General features: G+C 41.1%; 1 protein-coding gene across 1 annotated transcript in view; it reads left to right on the top strand.

The window, feature by feature from the left end:
• Positions 1–415: 415 nt before the first annotated feature.
• LOC308219243 (amine oxidase [flavin-containing] A-like) overlaps positions 416–20819 on the top strand; it is a gene marked incomplete at both ends in the record, with an annotated part of 36713 nt that continues 16309 nt past the window's right edge. Inside the window, 3 exons of the mRNA XM_080613875.1 lie at positions 416–494; positions 11784–11878; positions 14071–14208. Coding sequence (XP_080470001.1) covers positions 416–494; positions 11784–11878; positions 14071–14208 — 312 coding nt within the window. The remainder of the gene's footprint in view (positions 495–11783; positions 11879–14070; positions 14209–20819) is intronic.

Genomic DNA, 20819 nt, shown 5'->3' with positions numbered 1-20819 from the left:
AGCATGTTTTATAAATTTCAGTAAATAAACAAGCGTTGGTGAGTGCAGGCTGCTAGGTCTGCCGCACCCTGCAACAGGCATCTTGTCACCCATTTGCATCCTGTCACCTTCTCGTGCACCCATGACAGACCGGTACCGAGCCGGGCTCAGACAAAACATGCGCTCGGACGCAGCATTCAGCTGCCCTCCCCCTCATCTGGGGTCTTACACCGCCCCTTCGGGCTAGGCCGGGCCGGGCGAGCGGCTCAGCACCGGAGAGGCGTGGCTAAGGGTTACGCCCCACTCCGGCCAGCTCCCATTGGTGGAGGTGCCTCGGGTTCCCGCCCAGGGGCGGGGCCGGGGCGGGCGGGACGGCGCGGTGCTGTCCGCCCGCCACAGCCGTTCGGAGCTTTTGCTGCCGCCGTGGAAGGGTGGGATGGAGGCAGGGGCGAAGACGGGGCGCAGTGACATGGCCGGGAGATACGACGTGGTCGTGATCGGGGGCGGCATCTCAGGTGGGTTCGGGGGGGTGGCGCGGTCCCCGGGCATCTTCCGGCCTTCGTCGGGGCATCACTCCAGTGCTTGGGGTCGGGGCGATCTCGGCTGGACGCCGCGGGGCCGGGGAGCGGTGGGGCCGGGAGTGGCTCATTCTCACGGCTGGCTTTAAGGCTTAGGCGATGATTATAGAGGGTGTCAGGTCCCCAGGGGTGTCAGCTACGCTTGGGGAAATAAAAAAAATAAACAAAACAAAGGAAAAAAAATATCCCGGTTGTTATTTTATCACGTGTTTGCTGCTGCTTGTGCTGGTTTGTAGTTCGTGCTCATCAGAAGAGAGTCTGTAGGAAAACTGACTTTATAATGCCCACAGGTGCGGGAGAATGCAAGGATAGAGGCTGGGGTTTTTGCATCCCGAGAAAGATGGTGCTTTGAAACTGTGGGGTTTTAGGTTGCTTTTGCAGCACTGGCAACTGTATTCTTTTGATAAATGCTGCAGAAGGACATCTGGAATAGCTGTAAAAACATGTTAGGGTTTGTTACTGTGACTAGAGCTGGGCTACAGCCAGCCGAATTCTCCCAGTGCAATGGACTCTTCACGCTTTGCTAGGAAATACTTCCCCAAACACTCTTCAGATCTACTTCAACACCGGCAAGGTATATTGTGACCGCTGATTCCCATGCTTAACACCCCTCCACCCCCCGCCCCAGAAATAATTATTCTTATGGCACCTAACTGTGCCTAGAATGAGAATGATGCTATGATGGAGAAAGTCTGTTTGGTTTGTCAGTTGCATAAATATTGTGTTAGAAGCTTTGGCCAGGATTCAGTTTTCAAGGAGTCTTTAATTCACTAGTGATAATGGTGAGTTATGTCACTTCAGTGATACTACAACCATTATGGCTATAGGTAAAATGAGTTTTTATTAGAATTGAGAAGGAGTTGGTGGATTTCCTTTCTTTAATCTACAGTGAATTAATGCATGAAACAGCAAACAGTTTACTTAATTACATTATGTAATTTGCTAAAACAATACTAATTGTTAAATTTTTGTGACAATGTAATTATTTAAAAATCTGTAGAAAGAAAGAGTTTGGACATAGTTGTGCTTGCATTTTTCTTTTATCAAATGCCTGGGTATTTTTCTGCTATCATGAGTCATTGGATCTTCATGCTTAAGGTTCACATAACAGAGTGCCCTTAGAAGATTAGCACTCTGTACTGTGTGCAGCTGATGGTGATGTGAACTTAATGTGGGTTTTAGGGCTCTGAGAAGCTAGTTTTCTCTTGCTTCTCCAGCTTTCTGAACTGTAGCAGTGATTTGGAAAATGCCTCAAGCATTTCTAAGTGGTATCTTGCTTCACTAGTACAAGAATTAGTAAGTTTCTTCAGAACACTTATGCCTTGGACTAAAGCCTCATGTGGAGTCTGAAATGGAGCCAACTAGGAAATTCCAAGGCGTTGCTGTATCCGAAAATTTGTCAGTGGTATTAGGAAGACAAATAAACATGTCATAGCACTCTTGGGGTACAGGAACATTTTTCTTACCAGTGGAAAGCCTTATGTCACTCCAGTAGCTTAAAAATTGGTGTTTGCCTGTTAAGAATTACAACTGACATCATTCGAAGAAAACAGCAGAACTATAAGAAGAAAACAGGACTATAAATGCCTTATTTCATAATTAATCTATCTTCGATATATAATACTATTCATAGCTGGGCACTATAATTCCTATCAGCTCCTGGTTTGTTTTGCTTTTTACGTGGCTTCTCTGTCACCACTGTTTCTATGCCAATGTACCTACACCTCAGTTCTGTAAGAGGTTAGACAGCGCTGCTTTCTGGTCTTGAAAAATGTAATCTGTATCCAGAACTTTGGTACTGGTGAGATAAAAAATATGCTCCAGTATGGACAGGGTTTCCCCTTAACATGTCTCTGACACCAGGCTTGGCTTACTTTTGCTTATTTCTCCGAAGATCTATTTGAAGTTGTCTTATCTGCTAAGATTACTGCCTTCTCTCCTTCTGCTGTATTTTAAATACTCATGACCTGATATTTGCAAGAAAGAATGGAAAACTTTGTGATAAACTAGTTATTTACTAGAAATAAATGAAATATACATCAGGTATAAACAAGGTGCTTGTTAATATGTTACGTGTGAGCTTCCCAGCAGGGAGATTTTGGCTTTAAAAAATATTTGTACAATATTTTCAAAATAAAGCTCAAATCATGACTGGCATCTCTGGAATTATCTATTCCTCAATGTGAAGCGTGCTCTTGAGAGCAAATTTCTGTGCAATCTAACGCACTCTTCTCATCTGTGCTCCTCTCCTCTGTATGCACACATCTGTACATGGTCATTCACAGGGACACAGAATAGAGTCTGCCTGTAGGAAGCTGCACTCTAGGGGTGGAGGAAGCTTCTGCAAAGTGTGCTTCACAGAGGGGAAGCCCTTGGAAGAAGAACTCGTTTCTGGTAGACTCTACTGCTGATATTTTCCTGCTGTACTCCATGGAATCATGTTCAAACAGCCCACACTTCATTAGCAAGTACATTTGTACCCCTTCAGAGAGGGAGCTGCAAAGTTTGGGCTAGATTCCTCTTTTCACATGGGCGCACATGTTGAAAATGTGGATCATGGCCAGGAAAGGCCCCAGGCACACGTTTGTGTTGTTCTTAATGGATAATGTCCCCTGTAACACAGTTAATATTAATTATAATGTTTTAAATGCTAGCATATGAAATAAACTGAAGCTTGAAGGTTAAAACTTTCCCTATACTCACAGGGAGTTCTTAATTGTATGCCTTGAATATTTCTCCTATTTCCTACCTATAGGGTTTTCTACGGAGCTGAAGAGGGTATTCTGGTTTGGGTTGATTTTGACCTTCTCCTTGTACATTTTGGTTTAGGCTATTAAGTTCCCTCGTTTGTTAAACACAGCAAGCTGACAGCGCATGGTGTGCCATGGGTGTGTGTCTGCTTAATCAGCAGGATCATAACCCTGACATCCCATCAGAGAATCCTCTGCTGCTTGGGTTAAGGGGCTACACTAACTGAGGACCAGGACATTGTCATCCTCTATGTTGACTAACTACTGTATGGATGGCTTCCAGAAGTTGTCCCTCTTATGCAGCAGATCACTGCTATACTTCTTCTGACATTGTCCACACCTCAGCTGTTACCTGCACCTGAAGCTAAGGCTATGGTTACAGGAAGATTTATATTTTGACTCCATAGCCCTAGGATGCAGTGTGCACAAAAGCTCTGAGATACAAAATCAGTTACAAGGTCCAGGATGCTCAGTCACTCGTCAGGGATTGATTGTTAATGACTGGTCAGCATTAAGTGCTCAGAGAGTTTGACAGAAACCTCAGATATTTCAGCTTTTCAGATCTAGGAAGTGGCTGCTGCCTGTATGTGATCTGCAATTCCTCACAATTTTGTAACTGACCCTATTGCAGCATATTTTCACATGGATAGCAAAATGCGCTATGATGATTCAAAGGGTATTTCCTTGCCAAATTTTAAGTTGCTGCTAGAACTTCCAAAATAGGAATAAAATAAAGCCATGAATTTTCAAAAACAAAAAATGTTTGTTTCATGAAGGTTTATAAATAGCCGATTTTGACTAAGATTTTCCAGCAAAAAGGAATCAGCCTGAAAAACACACCCTGAAAATTCGGTCTTAAATAATTCAAAATCTGGCAAAATAGAGTGTAAGCAAAATATCCTAATTTGTTTCAGTGGGAGGTTTGGGCTATATTTGTGTGCCAGCCTCACCTTACACATGAATTTTGGACACTGGGAGCCAAGTTTATTGAAAGAAGGCAAGGGACGTTAAGAATGTTTGTCTACATAATGCAAAACAGAGACATGTTACAAATGGAGAGCAATGTCCAGAAGCAGACAAGCCCAAGGAAACTTGTATACAAATATCTCTTGGAAGACATTTCAGCACATCATGTTACAAGCACAAAGCACAAGGGAAGCGCAGTCATCATTGAAACTTACGCTGAAGATTATAATTCTTTTATATGAACAGTTCTCATTTCCACATAAAACCACATTTGCTCTTAGTTAGAAACAAGATCTCATGGCTCAACAAAACAATGCTTAGATTTGCCAGCCACGTGCAGGAAACAGCACTACTTTTTATTGCACTTAAGGAGTCCAAAGGCCACAAATTGTAGGAGAAGCTGGGATGTAAAAATAGCATTAATTAGTCTTTATACTGAAATAAACCGTATGACACCCTATTGAAGCTTTTTTTTTTCTTTATCTCTCTCTCCAAGGAAGGGCACTATGTGTTGCATCTCCTGCTCCACAATGTGAGATTGATGGGATGTGAGATGATCGAGAACCTTACCACTTGAGCTACCCACACATTGGCTGAGGTCTCTGAGTGAAGGAGTGAATAATGAGGAAATGCAGACTTTCCTTGCTTGCTATAATGGCTGCTCTAATGGCAGCACAACTTATGTTGTATACCACTTTGTTTTGACAGCATGCTGTGCTGCTAGTGGGTGATAATGTCAGATAAACTGTCCAATACACAGTTACTGCTAGAAGATACAATCAGTCCCACCTGTGCAAATCTGGACTAGTTTTCAGAATTTAACCTGTAGAAATGCAATAGCTGGTTCCTAAAATCCATCCTGTGTTTGTTTCTTTACATCTGCCCTGTTCTGGACTCTGGCTGCCTGATTCCTTACTGCTTTCTTTCTGGATCCAACAGGAAAGCTGGTAATCAGTGATATTGTTGTCACTGAGTACCAGAAATTCCTACATTTTGGGGGATGCAGAAATAAATAGCAATGTTTCACAGAGCTCTTTATTCCCCATGAGCTGCTAGCAAGCTGACTGTCATTACAAGAAAAGTTTACAGCAGGGACAAAACTAACAGGGCCCTGTATGAAGTGTCATAGATACTATATACAATAGTTGCGAATAAGCAGAAATACCAGTTTCCATTTGCCTCCTTCATAATGTGTTCTGAAGTTTTGCTACTAAAGACACAAAATCCTATGATGTAGAGTATGGGTTTTGATTAAGACACTCCATTGTGTTATGCTTAGTGCCAGATATTATTTTCTTCATCTTTCATAATATTTTTCATGTTGTTTTCTATGGTAAATGCATCATTTCTAAACATTGTCTAACCCAGGAGGTAACTTGAGTAGTCACAGCAGGTTCTGCCCCTGAATGAAGAATGTGTTAGGTTTCTTTCTGGCAAAGCCAAAATGTACACCAGCATGATTCATAGGTTAGCAAATTCAGAGCTCTTGAGAGAGCACTGGAAACCTATGGCTTGTCCTTGAGGAGCAGATTTTACATTATGTCTCAGGCTTAGGTGAAAAGTATTGAAAGATCAGAAAGAGTGTTTCTGTTAGCTAGGTAGGTAGGTCTGAAGTCTTAAGAGTGTTATTTACTCCAGTAAGCAAAATAAATATCCAATTAGTTAGAACAAGTCTCTCAATATCCTAGCATAACAAGAACAGAATGGGACAGGCATTATGTCTTTCCTGGGAATACCTATGTTCTTGATATTTGTGTCAATGACACTAATCACAGTTTAGCAACAACATTTTTTCACATACCTATTTAGCTGAAGATCACCATTTAGCTATCAGGAATTTATTCTGCCTACTGAGCAAAACAATTAGCAGTAGTTAGAAAGCATGTGTAATTACATTAGATGTTTCCATTAACTAGATAATGTCAAACCATCATCATCATCTTACTTGGTGGTGTTCATTTTAAGGGGAAGGAGGATGTTGCATTTCTAACCCCATGCTTATACTAGTAACCTTTTTCTGTCTTTAGGGGGAGTGCATTATTCTGGGGGAGAGACACTTACTGCAATGGGCTTTGGGCTTGAAAATCCCAGTGGGTGTGTATGGAGGAGTGGATTCATCCTCAGGACATAATTCCCTGTCCCTGCTTACTGTGTTTCTGTTAACGCTTCCCATGAGAAACTGCCTTTGTACCCTTCAGAACATGGCTTGCATCTGATGAAAGCATTTAGACAATAGTGCCACTGAAACCAGTCAGAGTGGCTGGTCTCAGTTGAACATTGTACTCTGTAACAGAAAATATTTGTTCTCTTCAGGCTGAAATCTTTGCTGAATCAACTGGATTATTTTTGCTTGAGGAGAAGAAAAGAATTGATGAAAAAGAAGTGAAAAACATTTACCTGAAAATGACAAAATAAATAAACAAACCTTATCCCCAGAATCAAGTATTCTACATCAAGGATTGTGAAATAACATGTGGAAAGATAAAATACAACTTGTGACAGAGAGTTAATAATATTACGGATTTATACAACATGGAAGAAGAAATTAATGCAGACTTATGATCCGCAATGTGTATTCCTACTGGTTTGTGCAAATTTAAGGGGCTGTAATTTAATATTTGTTGTTGTTGTTCATTTTCAATAGCAATTTTAAACCTTCAAATCCTTAGTATGTGAAAGCAAACAGTTCTTTCATTCTCAGCCTTCCATATGTTGCTGCCCATATGTGATTTCTCCGGTCAGCCTGATACAAATGAGTACATTTTAATTATATTGTAAAACTTATTTGCATACAATTGTGTGCACAACAAAACAAACAAACAAACAATCAAAACCCGAACAAAACAAAAGAAAAACAACAAAACCAAGCAAGGTAAAGAAAGAGGTGAGGAAGCGAGATGTTACCCTGTGGTCATGGCAGAAAGGTTTTCATCTCTTACTGACAGGTTCATGTTTACTTGGCAGAGAAACTTCTAGCTGAATAATGAGAGCTTATTCTAAGGTGGGCACTGCCACATATAATTACTCAGTTGCATCTGGAAAAAGTTTAAGTTTTTCACCAGTGAAACGGTAAAAATAATCCCAGCATTAGCATGCTGTTACAGTGGGACTTTCACAAGGATACATTGTCAATTGTCTTACTTTACTGATGTGTATTAGCATAATGTGCGAAAAAGTTTAAAAATTATTCCCCTGCTTAAGATCAGAAAAATGTAGAGATTTTCCAGAAAGCTTTTTTTCTGTACAGTACTCAATTAAAGCCTGCTAGGTTAGAACACTACAGTAATGGCTTAGTAGTCTTTCACACAACGTAATTATCCCACTCCTGTACAACCGGGTGGATTAACAAGGATTTCATGAAGGAATGTTGTATTAGGTTGGTTTTTTTAAACTTTTAACCCAATGGAGGATCCATAAAAGCAAACACACTTTGTCAGAGCAGCTAGCAAGTGGGCAAACAGTGTGTCCAGAAAACCAGCAGACATTTACCTTTCCAGTATTAACAGCTAACTTTTGCCTTTGTTTTGGTGTGCTCAATACAGCACATTTGTAGTGGCCTCAGTTTGAAAGGTTAAAAGGTTGGTGCCCCTCCACTGCCCTTCTGTGGCTTGGAGATGTTCAGCATGCGTTACGTAAGAAGTATGCTGTCTCTGGGAAAGATGCTGGTGATTTTCCCTTCTCATCATGGTGTATCAGTGAATCTTTTTGATGCTGTGGGTTACAGAGCCTCGATTTTGAAAAGCAGAATTACTCTACTATTACTGTAGAATTACTATCACATTTCCAATGAAGTAACTTTTTAAAAACTCCCACTATCTGTGCAACAGAACTTCTATCTGTTCATATGCTCTGTATCAACTCCAATGTTGAGGCAACTTGGAATTATTCTCATAAGTGCTACCCTTATAACCGCTTCCATACAGAATAGGCAAATATTTCCTGCATTATGGGGCTCAATTGGGAATCAAACTCAGGTCTCTTAAGCCCCAGTCTTGTGCACTACATGTAGAGTTGAACCTTTCATTCCTATGAGGTAGAGGCATGCTTTGTTGTATTTTCCATGAGGCTACATGCAAAATCTAGTTTTGTTCAGCATCTCTGTGTTTCAGCCATGGCGTATGTCTTGTAGTCTGCAGATTGGCTTGAAATCATCTTACTTCCTTTTACTTATTTATTTTTTAACTGTGTATCTGGTGTTTTGATGCACTTGAAACTGCTTTGCTTGATAGGATTATGACAATTTTCTGAAAGGAAAATAGCAGCAGTATGCTCTCCGGCAGCAGCAGCAATTCTGAGTCCTTAATAGTGCTACAGAATCAATAGGAATGGGGCTTTACCACATGGCGTCTTCAGATGAGGAGAGGAGCTTGTTGTGAGATTGCCATAGAAACCCTTGTGGAGGACGTATAAGTCATCTCACGTTGTTTATTCTCATCTAATAACAAGTGACTTTCTACAGCCAGATACTTCATATGAGGCATGGTTTTGGCAGGCTTTTTTCATCTTTCTGGGGCAAGTAGTTTCTTTCTAATACATAGAGTGATATCTGGAAGGAGTGCAGCCAGTAATTTGGTGTGGTTTGCTTGGAGGAGGTGGCAATGGTGCACAGCAGTGGCCTTGGTTATGACAGGCATGTCCGTACTGCAGTCATACAGGCATACTCCGGTGATTTTTAAAATACCCCACCTGAGCCCTGGCTGCAGCCTGAGAGGTCACATCCCAGTGCCTGGCTTTGCCCAGGGCACTGTGGACATCCACAATATCCCAAGACATCGTGGTGTCAGAGCCCATGTGTGCTGGAGGGCTATGGCTCTAGGAGAATGCTCATGTTGCGGTAGGCTCTTGTGGTGTGAAGGTCCTGCCCTCCCCCTTGGCAGCTCCTGGAAGGCATGCAATGCCCTCTGGGGAAGTAATGGAGATGTTGGAGAGGAGGTGAAGACTACATCTGTGTGACGCAAGTGGAGCTGAGCAGACAGAGGTGGGGCAAGCAGCTGGAAAAGAGAAGGTCTCATTTCTTCCTCTCTCTCATTCTCTCTCCATCAATCAAACACAAATAAATGGTCACTGTCTGGCATCCAGTCCTGTAGAGGGTACTGCAACAGCAACAAAAGTCTTGAAAATTCAAGTTATGGAGAAGATAAAGGGAAAATATGCCATCTATTCAAAGGCTGATTGTGTATCAAAAGCATGTAGGCTTCGTGATTGTTGCGATCCTGTATCTGGTGCACTTTGGTCACACTAGAACGAAGCTAAAGACTTGGGTTCCATAGGCAGCTACATAGTAATACCCCACGTGTGGGTGTTGATTCTAGTCATCCATTTTGAGAGAAAATTATTTCCATGGTTTAAACAAATAAATACATAGTAACACTCTTTAATCAACATACTTTGCACTGTTTTGATTTCTGAGTTGGGCCCTCTGGCAGTTGCCAGTAAGCCATTGCTGTCCCAATGTATCTCTTGCCCATTCCCACTCTGTGTATCTATGAAGACTTTTTTTCTTCTGATCAGTGTCTAAGGTGACACTTGGTAAACAATGATGAAACTAAAAACCTGTAAGGCAGGAGTGCAAGAATTACAGTTTAACAAGCAAACAGGTTAGAGAACCTCAGTCTTACTGCCACATGTTCTTCATCCTTCAACAGTCTTTCTTTATTTGGACATATCATCTAATTAAGCTATAAACCAATAGCAAGCTTAACTTCCAACCCAGTCCAGTGCAACCATTATTCTTCTACACAGCTATGGCATGAATATAGCTATCATATACAGCATGGAGTGATGGTCTTACACACTAAGTATTTGCATACAATGGTTGTGTTGTGGTTTTTTTTCATACCTAGGCCAGATTTTTGTCTGCTTCGTGTAGGATAGGATAACACATGAATGCACTGCCCATTTTTTCAAGACTTGTATCTATGATAGACTTTCTTACAAGAGAAATTTGTAATTTTGTAATTCTTACCGAAGAATTACGCACCCATTCCTGAATGTCCAAGTAATATTTAGGCAGAATAGAGAAATTCAACCTTTTATTTTATTTTATATATGTAGGAAATATTTTTTTTAATATGTTTTCCTCATATAAAAAAATATTCCTAAGAAAATACTTCAGTTTGCATTCCCAGCATTATAGACTTGTGTCTTCTATGCATATGTTGAGGAAGAAGAGAATGCCATCACAAAAGTATTGAAGAATTCAACATTAAAAAAAAAAAAAAAGTTAAATGCTCTCTATAGACTTTCATGCAGGAAAAAAACGATCAAATACTGAGATCAATTTTGAAGATGTTCACTCCACTGAAAAATTGCGTACATTTTTGAAAATTAGAAAACTAAATGAATAGAAGAATCAAGTATACTTCTGCTGCTGCAGCAATCGAAAGAATGTAGTGCGAGGGTGTAAATTTGTTTTTAGATGAGAATGGAAATCTTATATATAATTTTTGTCAATGTCAGCCATTTGAACTTCCTCAGTTCTGGTTTCCATTGAATGGTATTCCACTTCCCTATTAAAAGATTATGTGCACAGAAGTTTATGGGTTATTCTGTATTGTCCTCAGAATAAGCAAGTACACTTAATGTTACCCAGAACAATTTCTCTCCTCTGGTCTTTTCAGACATGTATTCTTTGTTGGCTCATGAACAGTTGCTTTTAATCACATTTTGAGGTAGTGTAATAAACATGAATATAATATTATTATTCTTTACTGTGGGCTATCTTGGAAGTTCTGATCAATACGGCTGGCTTTCGTATACTTAAGGAGGGGAAACGACTCCAAAGAAACAATGCCTCAGTGCTAAATTGGCCTGCAGGGCAGTGGGATAATCTGATTTCACAAACTCATAATTGCTTTTTACAATTTCAGCTCACATTTGTCAAAAGCAAAGAGGACTCCTGTCCTATTGAATTTTCAGTTGTCTGTACTGCCTCCATCACGAAGTCCCATAATTAGATGATTTTTGCTGTGACCATGATTCCTTTTATAAAATATCTGTGTTTGATTGCCATGGTCAAACTCATTGCTTAAAATTAATCTTGACAGTGAAGCAGTCTTTCTTCCTGCATGTGAATTAGGACAGTGAATAGCAGTAGAATGGAGAGTTGATGAGTGAGAGAAAAAGCTAGAAGCCTACCTTGCTATAACATGCCTATTTAGTATATTATTATTTCTATCTCTATGGCACTCCAAGCCCCACAAGCTGGGTTCTGCCTTTCTAGGTACTGTGCAAACAAAGAGTAGGATTTTTGTCCCTTAATAATTGAGATTTTACTGGTTTTAAAATGCCAAAATACTAACTGGAAGGAGGAAAACTTCAGTCTATGAATGCTGCTTATGGATATAATTATACCATGCAACTAAGCAGCAGCCACATGATTTCTGTGGTAAGACATGAAAAGTTTCTGACTTCTCTCAGGAATTTTTGAAAACAGTATTGAAATCTCTGACCTTGAAGCTTTGGTTCAGTTTTTGACATTGCTTTAAAGCACTTTCTCTTTTTCTGGTAGGTTTGTCAGCTGCCAAATTGCTGTCAGAGTCTGGAGTCAACGTGGTGGTTCTTGAGGCCCGGGATAGAGTTGGAGGAAGGACATTCACTATTAGGGTAAGTGCTTCATGAGATGCTGGACTCTCACTTGTGCTGATCTACAGTGTGGCAATGTCATTCATGTCTTCCAGAAGAGCAAGAAGGAGGAACCAGGGAATTACAGGCCAGTCAGCCTGAACTCAGTGCCTGCGAAAGTGATAGAGCAACTAATCCTGGACACCATTTCCAGGCACATGTAGGACTAGAAGGTCATCCGACAGCATGAATTCACCAAGAGGAAGCCATGCTTGACCAACTCGATAGCCTTCTATCATAAAATAAGTGGCTTGGTAGATGAGGGGAAAACAGTGGGTATTATCTACTAGGACTTCAGTAATTCAACACTGTCTCCCATAAGGTCTTCACAGACAAGCTGATGAAGTATGTACTGTATGAGCAGCCAGTGAGATGACTGAAAACTGGCTGAACAGCCTGCTCCACAGGATGGTGGTCTGTGGTACGAAGTCTAGTTGGAGGCCGGTAACTTGTGGTGTACTGCAAGGGTCAATACTGTGTCCGGTTGTGTACAGCATTTTCATTAATGATCTGGATGATGAAGGGACTGTAGCTTCTTTCTGATGAGGAAAGGCTGAGAGAGCGGGGAGATATTCAGAAGCTGTCTGGATGCTGTCCTGGGCAGCCTGCGCTAGGAGACCTTACCAGAGCAGGGGGAGTTGGACCAGATGACCTCCTGAGGTCCCTTCTGACCTCAACCATACTGTGATTCAGTTGGGTTTGACTTTTGCCAGGGAGAAGAAGGGGAGTATGAGTTCCCAAAGCAGACAAGTGTCCCAAGTTGCCATCACTTCTGTCAAGTAATAGAATTCTGTTTGAAGAGGTTGCACTGCAATACATGCCAGTGGGCTTCTCTTGACAGGAGGTGCTTTAAGATTGGACTGGAAGCAGTTCTGAGAGCCGTCAAATGGAACTTGGGTAACTAACCAGAAACATGTAGTACCATTTTAGCTGCCCTAGGATACCTTGCCTGGCATCCAGCTGCAGGTCTTCCATGAGTCATGAGACAGATTTGTCGGCCTTGCTCAGCTTGGGTACCTTGGGCTGTCTAAAATTGTGTTAAACATCTGTATTAAGGTAACTGAATTCCACCCACGTAGTCCATACCCTTTGTCCATGGCAGGATCTGCTCTGTCTTTAACATTACAGAGAGAAACTATCATCTTAAGACCATGAGTATCAAAGCATTTCCCCTGTCATTCCCATCTCCTTTTGCATACTGTAACAGACACAGTAACTAAGAGCCCTATAAAAGGCAGCCTGAGCAGAGCCAAACATCATTACAGCTCAGACATACATTTTAACACAGCTAAATTGTCTGAAATAACACTCCTGCTTCTAAAAATGGACCACATCTTGGCTGCCATTAAAAAGAAAACAAAAGAAATAAGGAGTCACCTGTGGCACAGCGTAGTATAATACAGACATTACTTCTGCTTCCCACCCTGAAAGTAAGGGAAGTTTAAAATATGTCAGATGCCATTGCTGGGGAACTAGAGATAAACAGTCGTGTTTCAGCAGAAATCATTGTGCATGAAACATGAAGCATAAACACCATTCTTCTATGACACTGAGAATGCCTAGCTTAAAATGCTCGCTGTAAACAGTGTTAAAAAGAGTTACTATCTTGGAAAATCAGCCTGCTTGTAATAGTATTCATTCCTGAAGCCTTTTGCTTTCTTTCTGCTTCCCAAGCGAGCACAATGCTGGTCTGAGGGATGCATGGAGCACCTTTGGTGGCAAGCATTGGTGGGAGCTGCTAGCCAGAGCACACCAGGTGGGAGCCAAGTTGTGCGGTGCTGTAAAGTACTCTCCATGAATACTGCAGTGCCGTGCTTAGCATCCACTGCATTAAGTCTAAGCAGTTATCTACAGAGGAAACAAGCCTTGGTGCTGAAGATGATTTCAACAATAAATGGTTTGTGGTGTTTTGGTTGGATATTTCTTCAGATTCTCATATCTTTTGTGAGACCTAAAAGCCAATACTAGAAACTACAGAGGAATTTAAACAAGAGTTAAACCAAATTGCACACATGCTTGTGACAGAGTGAAGACGCTGTGATTTCTGCGTGTCTGTGATTACATATGCATGTAGTTGCAGTGCTAATCAGTATGGAATTATTCTTTCTACTTCTACATTTGTGTTGAGGAGCATCCAGTGCAGCTTCTGATTCCTGTATTCTTTCTTTTAACAGAACAATCAGGTTAATTATGTAGATGTTGGTGGATCATATGTGGGACCTACCCAAAACCGGATTCTCCGACTGGCAAAAGAGCTGGGTATTGAGACCTACAAAGTGAAATTTGATGGCAATATGATCCATTATAAGCGGGCAAGTATTGCATTTTTCATGTTGAGCTACCTAAAGGTATCACTGAGCTTGGGAAATTTCTGACAGTCATTGACAGTGTTTCATTTACAGCTCAATTTTAGTCATCCAATAAGCACCTGTTTGAAGTGTTGTTATTCTATTTTAACTTACTGAGAGTGTGACCAGTGGTTCTTGTTTTCTTTTGTAAAGTGTTCAAAAAAATGGGACTGACAGCAGTTAAAAAATTTGGGATACATTTGGCATCTGATTGTCTTTGAATCATATCCTCTAAACATGTCCTCTGTGGAATTTTTATAAATTATTTATTCTGAAATAAAGGCCAAATTTAAATAAGAAAAAAATTATAAAACTGTTGGATACTATTGAATGATAATACTAGACAACATTATTATGGGACTAGTATGGGAGTAAGTATAACATTTTTGCCCCACTTACGTAACTAGATTCATGTAAGATCCCTCCCAGTCCTGTAGTGTGGGATTTGTCTTACTTACAAATGGGTATCTGGAAGCTGGACATCTATTATGAGACTCATTGAGATTCCCTCTGTAGCTAATGGTAAGAAACAAGCCCCTTCCAAGGCTTGCTGTAAGCTTCATGTCTGAGATGTAGGGCAGTGGGAGTACAGATGGCCACTCTTGAGTAGGTACTGGTGGTTGAAGTGAACTAGAATGAAGCCTGTCTTCAGAGCAGATTTCCAGCCCTTGTCTTAGATCTTTAGCCCACTAAATTTTTGCTCAGGTCTTAGACAGGTCCTATTGCCAAAACAAGTACAGAGGGAGAGCAGTAGGGAGAAGGACAGAGAGGCCTAAGGTATGAGGTGTGTATATATAGGTATGAGATACAACCGTCTATCTCCATAACTCACAAACTACACTTTCTAAAGACTGTAACTTCTTATATTTTTTAATATTCCTTAGTTTTGGTACTTCCCAGACTCCGGTAAAAGGTTTGAAGCCTATATGAATCAGAGTTGACATACTTGATAGAAACAGGTCCAAGTGGTGGAACCTTAAATGGCTTCATTTCTATTATCTTTACACTTTTTCGTCCAAGAATTACACCAATGTGTTCATGCTACAAAGTTTTATCATCTGGTTCTGTAACCTCTCCTTGGGCAGATTCACATCATGCTCATAAAATAGTCACATCTTAAATAATTGCATAGCTAGTCGATAATTCTAAAATGTTATTTTACACTACCTGGTGTAAAGTTGGAGAAATTCAACAGCAAAACGGCTGGGCTGATTTGTACCAGCTGAATGTTTGGCCCACTCTGTTTTATTTAAGCTCAGACATGGATCTCTTAGCATCCTAAAAGGCTTATCTTATGCGTGTAAAATAAAAGGCTGTAATGGGTTACATGAATTTCAGCCCTTAATCCATTTTAGCACTGAAGCTGCAGCTTTTTTTTTTGTTCCATGTTACATTATGCATGTCCTTGCTAACGACCATGTACTTTTGTAAATTTTCTTTGAAGTAAAAGCATATTTCTAAGCAAGAGGCAGCATTATGAGCTATTCAGCTGGATCACAGGCTGTGGATCAGTTGTATCGTGGTCCTGCCAAGCTAACTGAGGTCCCTAAAGGAGGCATAGTTGTTGGACCAGGGTGACTGCAAAGGGGGTTTAAGGTCTCCCAGTGCAGACAGACTTGAGCACTGAAGAAATAATGATGCTTTTTCTCCAGTAGGTCTCATTTCTTCCACATTCTCTTCCCATCAATGCAGGTTTTTTGTTTTCCTTTACCTAAGGTTTTCCAGAGCTTCCTCTCCATACCCTTTCTTTGAGACACCATGTAGTCACCATGCCCTTTGTTTCAAGTATCTGTTGTTGAACCCTTTCTTACATCCCACTTCTACAAGAAGCCTATTGAAAACCATCTGTGTAGTCCTGGCTATTGGCTGGGTTGGTGAATGCTCAGGGCCGTAAGGGCTTGTACATTTTACCTACCCTGTTACCGTGATGTGATGATGGTGAGTTGGGCAGGTAGGGATTTGTACATTCCTGACTATAGCTACACCCCCTCATATTCATTAAAGATGCTCCAGGAACCCAAGCACCCATGGTATCTCCTAGATAGAAAATGTTAGCAAAGAGATGATTTGATATAAAAGGATCATTGCCCCAGAAATCAGATATTAAACTGAAATACGGATATGTGCAGTTTCTTAGGCTAATATGCTGTCAGCCTTGGGCCATCTGCTGCCTTTCAGGTTTGAAAAGTTTGACTGAAACTTTTCTCTTTGCGTCTTATCTGCTATTTCTGTCATCTGATGGCTGTCAGGGAGCATGTCGCTGGGGACAGACAGGAAGTTCTCTTCCCAAGGGCATTTCTCCAAAGTCTACAATGCTGTGCAGTTTTGTCTGAGGCAAGAGGGACAGTGTTTTGAAGAATGACTAAACATGTCTTTGGATTTTGTTGTGAGAGTCAGACAATTGCATATAATCTCCAGTACCCCCAGATTAGGAGATTTTTTTGTCTTTTGTGTACCATACTAACCATTTCAGTCTGGCTTTTCCTGAAGATTTCCAGGATACTGCTTGGACTGAGTTAGGAGAAAGTGGGGAAATGTTTAATCCCAGCAGTGGAAGCAGCCAAGGGAAAGTGAAGATCCCCAGAGGGATTTCATGAGCTTCTTTGCTCTGAAAGGAATTTTTCCCATATGTATGTGGAAAAATTCCACGTATTGCAAGCTTTAAAAAACATGTTGCTTCATGTGGACAGGTTCCCTTTGTAGTTAAAGTTTATTGGAGAAATCCAAATATATAACTATTGTTTATCTTTTTAATTGTTGTTTGTTCATTCTTTTACATCAGTTAGCACGATAACATGGACTGCTTTGATGTCAGTTGGGAATTTGTATCTTGTCATTGTAAATCTGTAACTTCAAACTAGATTTTGATATGAGCCCCAGATTTTCCTTCCAGCCAAATGGCTCTGTGGCTACTGTCCTTTAATTCATCAAGAATGCTTTAGGACTGAGAAAAGGCAGATGTGGTGGAGTTCTTCTTTCTCAGATGATACAGACAGCTTTTTATTTTTACAGAGGTCCTTGAAGGCCAGGCTATGTTTTGTTTTCACCTTCTCTTTATTATAAGACCCTAGAAAGTAAAGGCATTAGGGTCTTGGTGCAACATTAAACTTCTCATATAACTGCAGTCCTCTAATATCTTGCAGAAGCACCAAGCTCCAGTATATATAACATTAGTAAATAAGGACAGATTTTGCTTATTTGTTTGCTTATGAATTTGAAAGCAAGGTAACACTTGACGAAAGATGATCATTTCTATGCAGTAAAGGGTGTCTACCTCAGGGCTCACACCATGGTGAGCTGCTGCTGTAGGTGTATGCACTATGGGTGGCCCAAGGGCTATAGCAATCTCTGCCCTGGTGCACAAGGGATGCTCCTCCTGTACTTCCTCATGTGCAGCTTTTCCTCAGCACAGCAGGCAGATGAGAGGATTACCAGACTACCAAAATTGTCTGCTCCTCTTGCACAACTTTAAACTTGGAGTGGTGTCACAGCTGGGGCAGCTTGGGCTTAATTCCTGTAGTTATGGCTACAAGCCACAGTGTAGCCCTGGGCAGGCAAAAGAGACACCTTGCAGAGCACAGCTCTCTGCTGCCTTTCTAATCACTGAAGTATGGTGCTTAGGGATATTGTTTCCTTTGGATTGATGTGGGGTAACCAATCCAGACAGGCAGCAGGACTCAAATCTGAGGTCTGCAAGAAGGCATTCAACACGCCAGGAAACGAAAAAAAAAACCAAAATAAAATAGATAAACTCTGTGGTCAGGCAGGCAGCCTAGTGTTAGCATGGGAACAAAGCCAGTAGGTTATTTGCCTTCCAGTCAGGAAAACAGTCGTTCTCAAAATAATACACCCAGACCCCTATAAACTTGTTTAAAATGGAATATTGCAAGACCTTGCTTGCTTGCAGTGATCTCCTCTGTGAAACATGCAACCAGAGCTCCTTTGCCTGGTAGCGAGACAATATTAAAACCAAACGAATAACTTACCAGCCCCAGGTCATTTGGGCTAGATTTATTCCCTGCTGTGGAGATACTTGTGCAAGACAGAAAGAGTTGAAATACTGATGTGGCTAAGGCTGTTTGTTAAGTGCTCTCTGGTGAGCAATGGGAATTTCTCTCCTGGAATTTGTTAGAATTGTGCTTTCTTCTGGTAAGTTCCCACCTCTTATGTGTTCAGCCACCCCTGCATAAGGAGTTAGTGTGTCTATGAACTATTTCAGGCTCTCTGAATTCAATCTCAAGCTCTTTCAGGTCTGTTAGACTGTTGTATTTTCCCAGCTTTTCCTGCCCTTGGTCTCCAGTCTTACAGAAGTTACGGGTTTTTTTGCATGCAGAGAAGAGCAACAAGTAACGCAGCTTTAGACTGTAACGTATGTTTAGACTGTTATGTTTAGACTGTTAAGTTGGCATTTCATAGTTTTCAGGGTATAAAATATGTTTTTCCATTAATCTCCCTGGGCTATGCCGTTGATCAAAGATGTGAGGTTAATAACGTTTTCAGATCAGTAATGAAAAGATAGTTATTTTTTCAGATAACAGGTAAGTGAATATGCAGTGTGATACGTGTCATATTCTTGGTCAGTCCTCAGCAATTTGTGATTCTGGTGGTCTAAAGCTAGCGCAGAGGTCCAAAAGTTGGAGGAAAATATTAGCCAGGCAGTGGGAGTGTTCACTCGCTAATTGCCCTGTCTGAAGCAATCAAGATAGTTCAGGAGTTTCTCAGGCTGTAGCTGTTGAGCACAGTGAAGTTAATGCTGGGGGTTGGGAAAGTTGCTTTGGTGCAAAGCTCATCATAGAGTTTCTGGGAGAGACTTCTTGGGGTGTTGTTTACAGCAATATAAGGAATAGGATTGGCTGAAAACAAGAGGAGGAAAGGAGCTTTAGAAGAAGTTTGGGTTTGGTTTTTTTTTTCCCTTTCTTTTTAGAGATAAGCAAGCCAAGGATAGGAGTGGTGTTTGCAAGTTACAACACTCAGTACAAACATGGTCACTTATCAAAGAGTCTGTTGAAAAGAGGTATCACTCAACAGTGAAAAACAGGAAAGTTTTCACTGCAACTCCTGAATGGCAGGCTTATCTTTTCCCTTTATCCCTTGCAGTATCGGCATGAGGGAACTGCAGTAATAACTTATCTTCACCTGTTGTTGGGTGGCCTGACAGCTTTGTACCTCACCTCTGCCTACGTGCAGGATTATTGGTGTTAAAGCATGTGAAGGAAGGCACATTGATGGCACCTGCATTCTGACCAGAATAAAAAGTATAGCAATAAATGAACTTTGAAGGAGCAGTATTTGATGATCTTTTTGGAAAACAAAATGTTGTGCAATAAGAAGAAAATTATTAGCAATATATTACTGCTTTGTCTCACAATTTCCTTGTTTGATACAGCATGGGTTTGTGATAATAAAAGCTGTAGCATGCAGTATATCCCTTTGCATGTGTTTTTTTTGTCCATTTTTCTGTGACTGAAGACACAGTGCTGCAAAACTGGCAGTGAGAAATTGTACTCTGGAAAACAAAGATGCAGCATCATGCAGAGGATTCCCTTGCTGGTAGTTCATAGGAGAATTTTCTCTGCCCTTGCCATGACAGGATTGTGTTTTGCATACATACATGCACCTGGAGAAGGCTGGAGCAGCGTTCCCTGCCCATCTTCCTCCAACGTAACTCCCTAAACCAGAATAAAATGGGGATAAAAGAAACAAAAAACCAAAACAAAACAATATGTTGTACACAAGATTAAGATTACATACCCAGAAATCCAGAGGTAACCAACCACCTCCAGAATCATCCTGGTGAACTGAAAACTCAGGATTTTGTTGGATATTTAACCAAAAGCCTTTAAGCACTTGGATCTCAAACTGAACTAAGTACTGAGATTGCTCTTTGCTTGGCCTAGAGCAGAGATTACTGTGTCTAGACTGAGCAGGAGAGCATATCTGCAGACGCCCTCACTGAAAATGAAGAGCAGGTACTCATGGACCCCAAGGTTTGGCTACCACTGCAGCCGTCTTCTGGGGAGAGAAGAACCAAAAAGTTTTGGCCATAGCAACTTTTCTATCCCTTACCCATGTACTCTTGTCTCTTCCATTGTACCTGCCCTGGGGCTGACACACATTGACCAAAATGTGGGAATTTGAATTTTTTTTACTGCTTTTTCCAAGTCTGGAAGCTCACTGTGGTCTCTGAATTTCATTTTAACCATTTATCTTTCTTAAGATCTTCACAGAAAAATGTTCGGAAGAATATCAGAAATCCATTTGTATTTACACACACATACACAATTACCAGTGGAGAAGACCTATAAATTCTCTTTCACTAAGCATGAGGAAGGTGCATTTGGCTCCTGCTTAGTGTCTCCCTGTCCCTGGGTCACCATCTCATGCATTTGCAGCCTTTCGCTTGGTCTGTGACTCCCACCTGCCAGGTGTGATGTGCTGGCATGGCATGCACTGCACTGAAAAGCACGTTGCACACCTCTTAGCACCACAGCTCCTACCTGTCATTGTTCAGTATGTTTGCTGCATCCTGCCATGTGGCCTCGTGCAAACTTTTGACACACCTGGAAAAGCAAAAA

The sequence above is a fragment of the Psittacula echo genome (assembly GCF_963264785.1).
Source record: "Psittacula echo genome assembly, chromosome: 3".
Classification (NCBI taxonomy): Eukaryota; Metazoa; Chordata; class Aves; order Psittaciformes; family Psittacidae; genus Psittacula; species Psittacula echo.
Note: the sequence above shows the minus strand (reverse complement) of the source record. Positions and strands in the feature narration are given on the sequence as shown.